The 12,551-nt window shown below is 36.1% G+C and overlaps 1 protein-coding gene across 1 annotated transcript in view; it reads right to left on the reverse strand.

Annotated features, from left to right (window-relative positions):
- Dock4 (dedicator of cytokinesis 4) overlaps positions 1 to 12,551 on the reverse strand; it is a 440,321-nt gene that overhangs the window by 167,624 nt on the left and 260,146 nt on the right. The window contains exons 11-12 of the mRNA XM_090333045.1: positions 9,716 to 9,848; positions 5,021 to 5,109 (exon numbers count right to left, since the gene is read on the reverse strand). Coding sequence (XP_090189171.1) covers positions 5,021 to 5,109; positions 9,716 to 9,848 — 222 coding nt within the window. The remainder of the gene's footprint in view (positions 1 to 5,020; positions 5,110 to 9,715; positions 9,849 to 12,551) is intronic.

Raw genomic sequence — 12,551 nt, forward strand, 5'->3', positions numbered from 1 at the left:
CTTGCAATTTTTTTGTGAACAAACTCTGGTCACACACACACACACACACACACACACACACACACACAAAATCTTTAGCAGGGTCCTGGTGGATCGTGGGTGCTGGTGGATAATGTCTACATGATCCTAGCTACTCTGGGGACCAAGTTTAGAAGCTAGCCCTGAAAATCTGCGAGACTGATCTCCAAATAACCATCAGAAAACCAGAAGTAGAGCTGTGGGTCAAAGTGGTAGAGCACTAGCCTTGAGCACAAAAGCTCAGGGACAGCATCCAAGGCCCGAGTTTAAATCCTACAATTGACAATAACAAACAAACAAACAAACAAACCTTAAAAAGAGATGATAGCTTAAAGGAGGAAATTCTAGGTTGGCAATGTGTCCCAAGTGATAAGAGTGTTTACAAGTTACTTGAGTTCAAACCACAGTATCATCCAAACAATAAGAAAAACAATGAACAAATGAGTAAATTCTGAAACCAAGCAGAACACTAATATATTTCCAGCCAACAGTTGCTACAAATAAGTACTGCTTTTACATGTAATAGAAAAGGAAAAATTTCAAATAAAATGCTCAAAATCTAGGGGTGCTTGATTGCATTTACACCAAGACTTCTTAGCTTGCCAAGACTATCTTGGCATATATATTGAACTTTGAAAACACAAAGGTATTTGACTTAAGGGCATGACATATTGGTGGGAGTGCAAACTCATTCAACCACTATGGAAAGCAGTGTGGCAGTGCCTCAAAAGGCTAAACATAAAACTCCCCTAGACCCAGCAATTCCACTACTTGGCATTTACCCAACCATCCAGAAACAAGGACATACTAAACCCATTAGCACAACAATGTTCATTGCAGCACTATTCACCATAGCAAAGATATGGAACCAACCTAGATGTCCCTCACATGATGAGTGGATCAACAAGTTGTGGTATTTGTACACAATGGAATTCTATGCTGCTGTCAGAAAGAATGACATCGCCCCATTTGTTAGGAAATGGAAAGACTTAGAAAAAATCATATTAAGTGAAGTAAGCCAGACTCAAAGGAACTTAGGCTCAATGGTTTCCCTCATTCGTCATAATCAGTAGAAACCTTTGGCTCTACTAGCAGAGATTTGCAATAGAGCAAAATCTTGATACATAAGGCCATATAATGTGAAGCTAATTGAAAGGACCTCCAGGATATTGAAACAAAAGCCATATAATGAATGATTGTTGTCCTTAATGTACTATGTTGTCTCTCATCTCCTTTGCTGCCCCTTGGTTATCTCATATTGGTATAGTATCTCACTTTGTTATCTGATATATTGAATTTATTTGTATTTGGATATTTGAAATTTGATAGGGAAGGGGGGAAAACCAAGACGGGTGGGGGCTGTGGGGGGGAGGGAAACGGGTACCAAGACATGTGAAAGGGTATCAATGTATGTGAATTAATGCACCTTCTATCTGGCAAATATCATGTAACCCTTTTACTAATTACAATAAAAAAAATTAAAAAAATACCACAAACTAAAAAAAAAAAAAGAAAGAAAACACAAAGGTAAAACCTAATATTTTAAGTCTCCCTTCATCACAGCCATTATATTTACTTCCTACATGTAACTGAACTGCTGTCCTTAGAGATTGTCTACTCATTGATGGAATTAGTTTTAATCTTCTGTGAGAGTTGGAAAGGTCAGTGGAGGAGGTATAATCATACAAACTAATACTAATAAGACTTTAGAAACTTACCTGATTAGCCAATATCATTTCTTCTAATTCTAAGCTGCATGTTTAAAACTATTGGAATTTTTCACAAAAACACAAATGATTTGAAAAGAATGTTCATTTTCCCAGATTAAACCGAATCATCTGAACCATTGCCAACGATTTTTATATACTTCATCTCAAGTCTGAGAACTAAATTGCCTCAGCAAATCATATTGGCTCAGTCTAAATTCACATTCCTAGAATTCAACTGTTATCTAGCAGAGGTGACATTTATATCAACCATTTGTTCAATAAACCTAAACCAAATTTCTTTGAATGGGTATTTTTAGAATTTCAAATTCCTACAAGATTGCTTCCTTGACTTTAAAATTCCCTTATTAAACAACTTTGAAGATTTTTAAATATCTTAACCTAACAAAGTCTATATTTCACTTCAAAAAATTAAATAGACTGCTTGTCATTTTCTCCTGGCATAAAACTCAATCAAGATAGTGGTTAATTTGACTTTGCAATTTGAGTCTTACATAATGGGGAGAAAAGCCCTGTTAACTAGATGAAGCCCTCTATTATCAGACAAGATTACAACTCCAGGAGTTAGGAGGATACCAATGAAGCATAGAAAGCCTGGAAATTAGCTAGGGAATTGGTTTCAAAGTAATTTTAAAGTTTTTCTTTTCTTCTGTTTTTGGTACTCATAACCAAGGAATAACAGAAGGAAAGCATGGGGGAAGGAAGAAGAGAAGAGAAAAATAGGACTTTTCAGAGTGAACTCAATTCTCTTGAAAATGTTTGGCTGAACTGCTTCTACTAATCAAGAACTCTGCGTTCCACAGAGAAAACAGTGAAAGTGAATCTTAGTCTAACCATTGCTATTGCTAAACACTAAGCACCCTAATTTACCACTTCAATTTCTGATAATCTTGTTTCTTTAACTATTTTTTAAGTAAGTCATTAAGGAGTTACCTAGGCTTATAACTGCCTTTCCTCAAATAGGGCACAGTCCAAAGATAGAGATGGTAACACACTAAGACTTAAGGGGAATACTTTACTTTGATGGGAGAAGTTTTATTTTGTTTTTAATTAATTATTATTTTTTTTGCCAGTCCTGAGACTTGAACTCTGGGCCTTGGCATGTTCCTGAGCTCTTTTTGCTCAAGGCTAGCACTTTAGCCTCAGTGCTACTTCTGGCTTTTTTTTCTCAGTAGACTACTGGAGATAAGAGTTTCACAGACTTTCCTGCTCTGGCTAGCTTTCAAATATGATTCTCAGCTCTCATGTCCTGAGTAGATAAGATTACAGGTGGGACATAGCAAAGATATGGAACCAACCTAGATGTCCCTCACATGATGAGTGGATCAACAAGATGTGGTATTCGTACACAATGGAATTCTATGCTGCTGTCAGAAAAAACAACATCGACTCATTTGTTAGGAAATGGAAAGACTTAGAAAAGATCATATTAAGTGAAGTAAGCCAGACTCAAAGGAACTTAAGCTCAATGGTTTCCCTCATTTGTCATAATCAGTAGAAACCTTGGGCCCTCCTAGCAGAGATTTGCAATAGAGCAAAACCTTGATACAAAAGGCCATATAGTATGAAGCTAATTGAAAGGACCTCCAGGAGACTGAAACAAAAGCCATATAATGAATGATTGTTGTCCTTAATGTACTATGTTATCTCTCATCTCTTTTGCTGTCCCTTAGTTATATCATATTGTTACAGTATCTCACTTTGTTATCTGATATATTAGATATATTTGTATTTGGTTATTTGAAATTGGATAGGGAAGGGGGAATACCAAGATGGGGGTGGGGGGAGGGTAATGGGGACCAAGACATGTGAAAGGGTATCAATGTATGTGAATTAATGCACCTTCTATCTGGCAAATATCATATAACCCTTTTATTAATTACAATAAAAAATAAATTAAAAAAAGATTACAGATGGGAGCCACTAGTGCCTGGTTTTAGCTTATTATTTTAAGTTTCATTTTGAGCATTATCTCTCTATAGCAGTACTGTGTATGATACAGTGACGGGATTTAGTTCTTTAAAGCCACAGCTTTAAGAACTAGGAGGAATCAGGTATGGATCAGGATGTCTAAGTCACATCGGTTCTGGCTATGTGCTGTCCTTCTGCCTAGGGTTAACAGATGGAATCACAAGGGCAATAGGCAATTAAGTTAAAACAACCCAGAAAAAAGTATTAGCCATGAAATCTTTATCGAGAATAAGAATGAAAGTAAAATAGGGGTCAATCTAATGATCCAACCTATCCATAAGCTAGGTTGTATTATTCCATTATATTTAATTATATTGACTTATTCTAAAGTACTTCATTAGGTAGATTAAATCAGGATTCCATTTTGAAAAAAAATGAAGCTGAGGACTTAAGAGGTAAGAATAGAACATTCTGCATGATAGATTCAAAGTGAGTAAAAAATAAAAGCAGCCAACATTGACTATCCATACTAAATATGGATAAATAAATCATGTCTGATAGTAAGTGCTTTGCATTAATTTTCTTTTAATCCTCCCCACTATCATTAGAAGATGATATTTCTGTTATCCCAGTGAAACTGTGATTCAAACATAGGATATTTGCTTACAGCCGTAAAACTCCTACATACCATGTTATTCTGTGAGATGAAACCTTTCACTGAGGAGAGCTAAATTTGTGGTTTGATTTAACTGTATCCCTGACTCCAACATAGGTCTCACAGATCAAATATAGAACAAATCCCTATGAGGATATAACTCAAAGCTCATCATCAAGACCATCACCACAATCTTAAAAGTTCTGGAATCATTTGAGAGTTTGGTTAATAACCGTGCAAAATCCATGAAACGTTCAAAAATGGAGAGTGTTGGGGATCCGCAAAGAGTTATCTGAGAAAGACATATATTGTAAGGGACTCACGAACTTTCATGCCAGGGCTGGCTTTGAACCACGATCCTCAGATCTCAGCCTCCTACAAAAGTAGGATTACAGACCTCACATGAGCTACCAGCCCCTGGATCTGGAATTTTTTTAAATACAGAGTTATAGTGATAAGCAGAACTAGAAAGGATATCCAGAATGTTTACTAAGTATTTTAGAAGTTTGGAAAAGAGAAAGGGGGAAAATAAGAACTGACCATTTCCTTATCACACAGACAAATGAGAAGAACTGAAATACAAAAGAAATAATGTACCCATTACCTGACAAATGTTGTAACCCCTCTGTACATTATTCTGACAATAAAGTACAAACAAAAACAAAACAAAAAAACAACCAAAAAAAGGCAACAAACCACACATATTCACCTGCATTGGAGCCAGTCAAATTGTAGCGTGCATTCAGTTTTTTTATGATGTTTTCATGGATTTGGTTCCACTCACTCTCTGTGTTACACCTATGAAAACATGATCACTCAGTTATCTTTAATGATGCACAAGATGAAGACATAACCTGAAGAACATACCAGCTCTTTTTCATAGACCCACCATAGTGTACTTTGCAAAGCTCCTTGGATTCTCCAACAATTCACCACAAATAACTGTTATATTTCAGCATGACTGCTCCAAGATAAGTTGGAATATCTATACTTGGTAATGCCAAACCACGTATCTTGTGACTGAGGTAGCTAATGTAGACAACTCCTAAGTCTCAAGTAGTTCCCAAAACTGAAAGTAGGTCTCAGAGAACAATGTACACAATGAACGACACTGCCGACTAAGAGTTCAAAGTCCCTTTCTTTGCATCTTGTATGTACATTGTGATACAGTTGTGATAATGTACTAAAGAACATTATATGTACTAGGATAATGTTTTGTATATATTCAATATTTAATAAATATTACTTTTCATTCGAGAGTTTCTGACGTCTGTAACATGGCCAGATTTGACTAGCATGAAAATACAACAAACTAAAACAAAATGAAATTGATTAATAGAGCTTACACAGTATACCAAACAGAATAGCACTGCTCTGTCTTCTTACAATCATTGCCACTGATACCTCTTTATTAGCTTTAATTAGTTTATGTAATATTTGTTTACATGGTGCAATCCACTGTGTGCATGTGTGTATAAAGTCAGAGTTTCTAAGAAACTCTGATATCTAATGGCCCTTCAGTTCTTTGAACAAGTAGATAAATGAATTCCCTTTGATTGGTAATTCCAAATAAAAGATTGTGTTTGCTCTTCATCTTTACTGTTTCAGCTTTTCCATTTAGGTTCGGGAGAACTTCCTTATCTAGGCATGTTTGTAAATTTGCTATGATCCCTTTCTAGCCAAAATGCTACTTTCCAAGAGTCTTGAGTTTCAAGATCCTATATACTATTAATCCAAATATTCAACATTATATCTTACTTCTCATAGTGATAATCAGGTTTGAGGCAGATAGCTCACAATTATTAGCTTACATATCTATTTTTTAATCACCATGGGCTTCTAGAGGTTGAATATGACAGAGATTATTTTCAACTCAGCTGACAGTGGGATACTAATCTAAGCCCTCTGTTTAGAAGATTAATATTCAAATGGGATAAGGCATCCTACGTGACTAGTTATAAGACCAAATTACCATTTAGTACATGTTGTCTCTAGTTTTATTTCAGTCAAGTAGAGAATAAAGAAGGCTTACTTTCTATTAGATACCTAATTAACACCAGAATTTATGCTTTAAGAAAACTCCAAACAAACCCCAAACTCCTGCTATTAGGATGTCGATGAGAGATACATGTAATCCCAGTACTTAGAAGGCTGAGGAAGAAGACTGTATGTCCGAGGTATGCGTGAGCTCTACAGCAAGATTCCGTGGGGAAAAAAAAGCAAACAAAATCCCCCAAACTCCTAATGTGGGTGATATTAAAGTGTCTTCAGTTTCAGACAAGATATTTACCACTTTATATGAGTCCCGGATGGGGTTAGGAACTCTATTATTCTAACAAACAAAAATCACTTGTTTCTGACTAGTATTTTCCTAACTTGTTGATCCTTTTTTTTTTTTTGTTAAGGTAGGTTTTTACTTTTTGGTCCCGGCCAGGCTTGAACTTATTATCTTCCTTCTGCCTCAATTTTCCAAGTGCTGGGATTAAAGCATATACGGTATAAATTCAGTTTGTTCCAACTGTACAATGATTGCTTTTACTGGTTACTATTATCTGGGAACTTTTTTTACAACTTGCTGAATAGATGTTTTTAAGGCATTTCTCTTTAGGAAGAATTACCTAGAAATGTATCTGATGCTGAAGGAAAAAAAAAGACAATAAAAACTACAAGGAACAGCACAATTTATTTTTATAAGAGAGTATCTTCCATTGGCAGAGGTAGAATTCACAGTCCTCTTTAGCTGGCTACATGTAGATCCCATATGTCACCATCAGATACCTCCCTGCTAACCCCTCCACTTATCCCAGTGGCAGGATTGATGCATAGTCACCACTCACACCTGGTGACTTATGCCAAGAAATCAAGTTTTCTATAAGATTTAGTTTTAGAATTTAGAATTTAGTTTTCCATAAAAAAGCCAAACATAACATTTATCATATGACACAGCTGTGGTATGAAATAACAGTCATGAAAAAAAAACGATCTGATCATTTGAAATCTCAGGCTGTAGAGCTGCACAGTCTTGGCTACAGATTGCTTTCATTCTTGGCTTTTTACTTAAGGATGGTGACCCCTTACTCAAGCCACACCTCCACTTCCAGTTTTGTTTGTTTGTTTTGCTCATTAATTAGAAGTAAGAATCTCAGGTACTTTTCTGCCAAGGCTGGCTTCAAACTGCAATCCTCAGATTTCAGCCTCCTGAGTAGTTAGAATTACAGGGTGAGTCACCAGTGACTTTCAAAATCATTATTTTAAACAACTTATATTTATGACTGCCAGGACAGTTTGACAAAAATTTCATTGTAAACTTCAAATCCAACCCTTAAACAAATAAAGCTGACATATAATTAAAATAGAGAGAGTGCAACAAGCCCAGAAGGTTCAATAAGTTTGTTCAAGTTTCACATGAAGGTCACTGATCTTATCCATCTTAACAAGCATATATCATCTGTAGTCCTAAACCACTGGTTATAGATAAATCTTTGTCAGCTAATTACCAATGTGCTTGCAGAGGTCCCACTGAATCGAAAGTAGATAAATCCATGAAACTCTGCAGCAGTGGTCACAAAGCAATTTAAAGAATGTATCCCGTAGGGCAATGGCCCAGTTGTACTATCACAACATATGAAAACTCTATTGGCATATGTTGTATCTTTTCATTGAAGCTGTGGAATAAAAGATGAAAGCAAATTTCCTCATGGAAGAGACCAGAAATGTGGTCCTCAAATCACGACTGTGAACACCCTAATGGGTCTACTCTGAAGACTTAACAGTACTATTCATCTCTTACTGTCAAACAATGGGGAGGTGGTCAGGGTGGGTTGATCCAAATAAGTGATTACCTTGGTGATATTATGGGATGAACTGCATCCCCACTAAAAGCTGAAGTTCTACAGTCTAGAAGCTTATGAAGTAACATTATTTGAGAAAAGGATATTTATAGATATAATCAGGTTAGAATGAGCCCATCGAGTTAGAATGGCCTCCAACCATCATAACTTTCTTCTGCAAAAGATGAAAGATGTACACAGAAAGACTACTGGGAATCTGCCACGTAATAGTGAAGGAAGATTGCCAAAAAAAAGCACTAGAACCTAGCAGACCGGCATGGAACTGATTCAGCCTTCAGAGGGCATCAAAAGCCAACAAACACCTTGACCTCAGATTTTAACCTTCAACACTGAGAAGAAAGCTCTGTTGTTTAGGTCATGCTGTTGTGTTACCTTGACATTGAAAACAGGATTAATTTGCTGTCCTAAGCCACTTATATAAAAAGTAATCTCTCTACTTGTGAAGTACAAAATTAGCTGTCTGAAGGTTAAGACATCCTAGACTTATAAATTCAATAGCAGCATCTATACAGCCAATGGTTTATGAAAGGATCCCTTTCTTGATTTCCCCTAAATACAGAGACCCCTTTGAGACCTCTAATCCATCCCCTATAGGCATTTCCCATCTTCATGACAAAGTACTAGACTCAAGCTGGGGGCTGTACATTCCCTGATAACAGAGCTCAGATTATAAGAGCAGCTTAACCAGGTGGAGTTAGCAGAGTTCCTCCACTACTCTACCCTGTTCGCCTGCCAGGAAACTTCCTTTCCTTTGTTGTCAGAGCAGTGCACCAGAAGCCCACCAAGATGATAGGACAGCTCAAACAGCAAAGGTGTCAGTGGTTCCCTCAGCCATCACTCACGTATGTTGAGATTTCATTGACCACCTGTGTATGGCCAAGCCCAACCACATGGCTGGTGGCCTATAAAAGTAGCCTATAAGATTGAGTGGGGTTGTTCTCTCTCACATCTTAGAGACAGCCCTGACAGTTCAGTATAATTCTCGATGCTAGGTGTGGAATAAAACTCTGTTTAACTTCTGCTTTTGTATCAGACTCGTTCTTTTGATCACAGACCCTAATATTGGGAGGCTGGACCCTAACAGTTTACATGATCATTATGTTGTCTGTATTCTTTAGCTTTCTTGTTGATTAAGACAGGATCTGGATATGTAGTTCAGGTGGTTTCAAACTTTTAATGTTCCTGCCTTAGCCTCCTAAGGGCTGAGATTTCATGTATATGCCAATAAGCCAAGCTACCTTTTCTTTTTCTTTTTATACAGAACTGGTAATTCAACCTAGGAGCTTTCACATGCTAGGCAAGTATTTTACCACTGAATATATTCCCTAGCCAGTTTTCAATTTCTTAATTCCTCTAACTGACAAACTGTGAGTTGTGGGTTCATTTTTACCAAATTTACAGATGATTGGCCTTTGAAAAACTACTCAAATTTAATTAATCCCTTGTCCTTGGCCTTCAATCTCCACAAAAGAAAACATTCAATCAGACCAGATTGATACGCAGAACCCCTCCCCCCCACACACACCCAAGCCCCATGTGTGTATGTTTCTTACATGTATACTTTCAGGACGAGGTCATCTTTTGTCTCTCCCGTTAAGAGATCAGCAATGCTAAGAACTGCACAGCCAAAGGGTCGTCGATACTGGACACTGCAGGCATTCTTTTTTTCTCCTGCTCCCATTCGACCTGTCCAGTTAAAAAGCCAACATAACCATGTAACTATTTGATTACAGACATCTTAGAGACATGTAGTGGTATATTTCCGTCATCCCAAGCCACAGAGGAACCACAAAGGATACAGGGAATAGCACAAATATGAGGACTGCAACCTACATTGACCTGGTTATAAAATAAAATCTGTCCAGATAATAACCAAGAAAGAGTTGGTGAAGTGACTCAAGCAGTAGAATGCCAGCCTATCAAGTATGACATTCTAAGTTCAAACTCCAGTCCTGCAAATGAAAGGGATGTTTTAAATATGACATTGATATATCACTTCATTATGTCAATAGGATGACTCAAAATCAATGCTTGAAGCTCTCACTTGGCTCTCTTCCTTACAAGTTGTATGCTACTATTTGGGCTATGTCTCCAGTCTAGAATTTTTTGTTGGTTAACTGAATATGGGGTTTTGCATACTTATTATGACCAGGATGGTATAAAATGCAATTCTCCAGGTTTCAAATTCCTGAGTAGCCATAATTATAGACATATTATCCACCAATGCCCAGCTTACTGATTAGTATCTTACTATTATTTTCAGTGAGTTATTTAGAAGACCAAGAGTAGAAAGTATGCTGAAATTGGAATATAACAAGTGTGCCAATTGGTCAACATGTGATCACCAACAGGTCATAAATTGTTTCCATTTATTTATTTTTTTTCTTTTTTTAATATATATTTTTATTGTAATTAATAAAAGGGTTACATGATATTTGCCAGATAGAAGGTGCATTAATTCACATACATTGATACCCTTTCACATGTCTTGATACCCATTACCCTCCCCCCACCCACCACCCACTTCCCGTATTGGTTTTCCCCCCTTCCCTATCAAGTTCTCATATTGTTATAGTATCTCACTTTGTTATCTGATATATTGAATTTATTTGTATTTGGTTATTTGTATTTGGTTATCTGAAAATTGTTTCCATTTAAGAAAAATTCTATATTACCTCAGGAAGTTTCCAGTACTTCCAAAATCAAATGCTATGTAGAAAAAAAATAAAGGTGGCAATATGTAATTTTGTTTTCATTCATTAGTAAAAGAAAAACTATCTCTGCAATATGTCACTTTCAGAGAAATGCTTACAAATAACAGCTTGAAAACGGTTATTTCATAGTTAGAATCAAAATTTAAAAATGGGAAGTGGTGCTGCGGCTCAAGTGGTAGAGCACTAGCCTTGAACTGAAGAGTTCAGGGACAATGCTCAGGCCCAGAGTTCAAGCCCCATGACCAATAAAAAAATAAAAAAAAAGACATCAGTTACTTTTAAGAATTATATCCAAAATACAATACCTAAAATATACTTTTCTCATGACATAATGCTCTAGTCCATGGATAAATTGTAATCTACATCATCTTAATATAAGTTTTGCCTATAAATTAAATATTTTCTAATATCCTATTTAGATTTAATGATTGATCAATCAACTATATTTTTACTTTAGAACTGATTTAAACAAAACCAGGCTACAATTAAGCTACCACCATGGTCGATGAACGGATCATAGAAATGTGGTATATAAACACAATGGAATTCTATGCTTCTATCCAAAAGAATGACTGCTCCATTTATAAGGAAATGGAAAGGTTTGGAAAGCCAGATCCAAAGAAACAGGCTGTATAGTTTCCCTCATTTGTAACAGAATGTGTCTACAAATCTCCAAGAAAACCCAATGGATAGTAAATACAAATAATTATACTAGGATGTGACTAGTTAAACAGCAGTCCAAACATTCACACAGTGTGAACAAAGGAGGATATTCTTAGGAGAAGATGCAAGGGCTCAATACTATGTGCATATGATCACGTAAAATGATACTTATTAGAATGAACTCCAAAAAATTGAAACAAGAAGTTTTTTTTTCATTGTACTGTGTAGTGATTTTTTCCCCTTTTTAATTTGCTTTGTTTCCCTTTTGTCATTTTTTATTTCTGTATCCTTTGTCCTGTATATAAGTTTATCCAAATTTAGGAGTGGAAAAGGAAGCACAGAAACATAGGACAAAGGGCAAACGAATCTAGCAGTGATACCTGCTAGACAATTCACTGGAAATGAACTATACTTTGAGGGGAAAGGAAGTTGGTGGGGGAGAGGACTGGGAGGGAATGAGAGGGTGACACTGTCCAAAAAAAAATGTACTCATTACCTGACATATAACTGTAACCCCTCTATATAATAAAACCCTTTACAATAAAAATTCTAAAATCTAAAATAAAAAATACAGGAGAAAAAAAAACTTTGTACATCTGTTAAATTTAAAGAATGTTCAATTTATCTCAACTTTTGATATTACTACAGAATTCATTAGAACTAATAATATACTATGTTCTTGGTCAAGATCATGATTTAAACTTTTGTAAACGTACTCATCCATTTGCATATGCAAGATGACAAAGTGATTAGCAGATGCCTGAGAGCAGTATTTCAAAGCTACTTAATATCAGAAAAGAAGTTCATCAGTAAAAATATAGAAACTGAAAAATATTTCTAAGGATTCTTTCAGTTCTGAATTCCTTCATTACACAAGGTGGTGCACACATATCAGCCTTCTTTTTTTCTTTCATTCTTTTTGAAACATTCTCTTCTAGTACTGCCCTGAAGAAAAACCTGTCTATTGGGAGATCACTCAGTTGACCCCTCCAGCAAGCGCTGTCTCTCACAG

The sequence above is a fragment of the Megascapheus bottae genome, chromosome 5 (assembly GCF_031878675.1).
Source record: "Megascapheus bottae isolate mThoBot1 chromosome 5, mThoBot2.hap1, whole genome shotgun sequence".
Classification (NCBI taxonomy): Eukaryota; Metazoa; Chordata; class Mammalia; order Rodentia; family Geomyidae; genus Megascapheus; species Megascapheus bottae.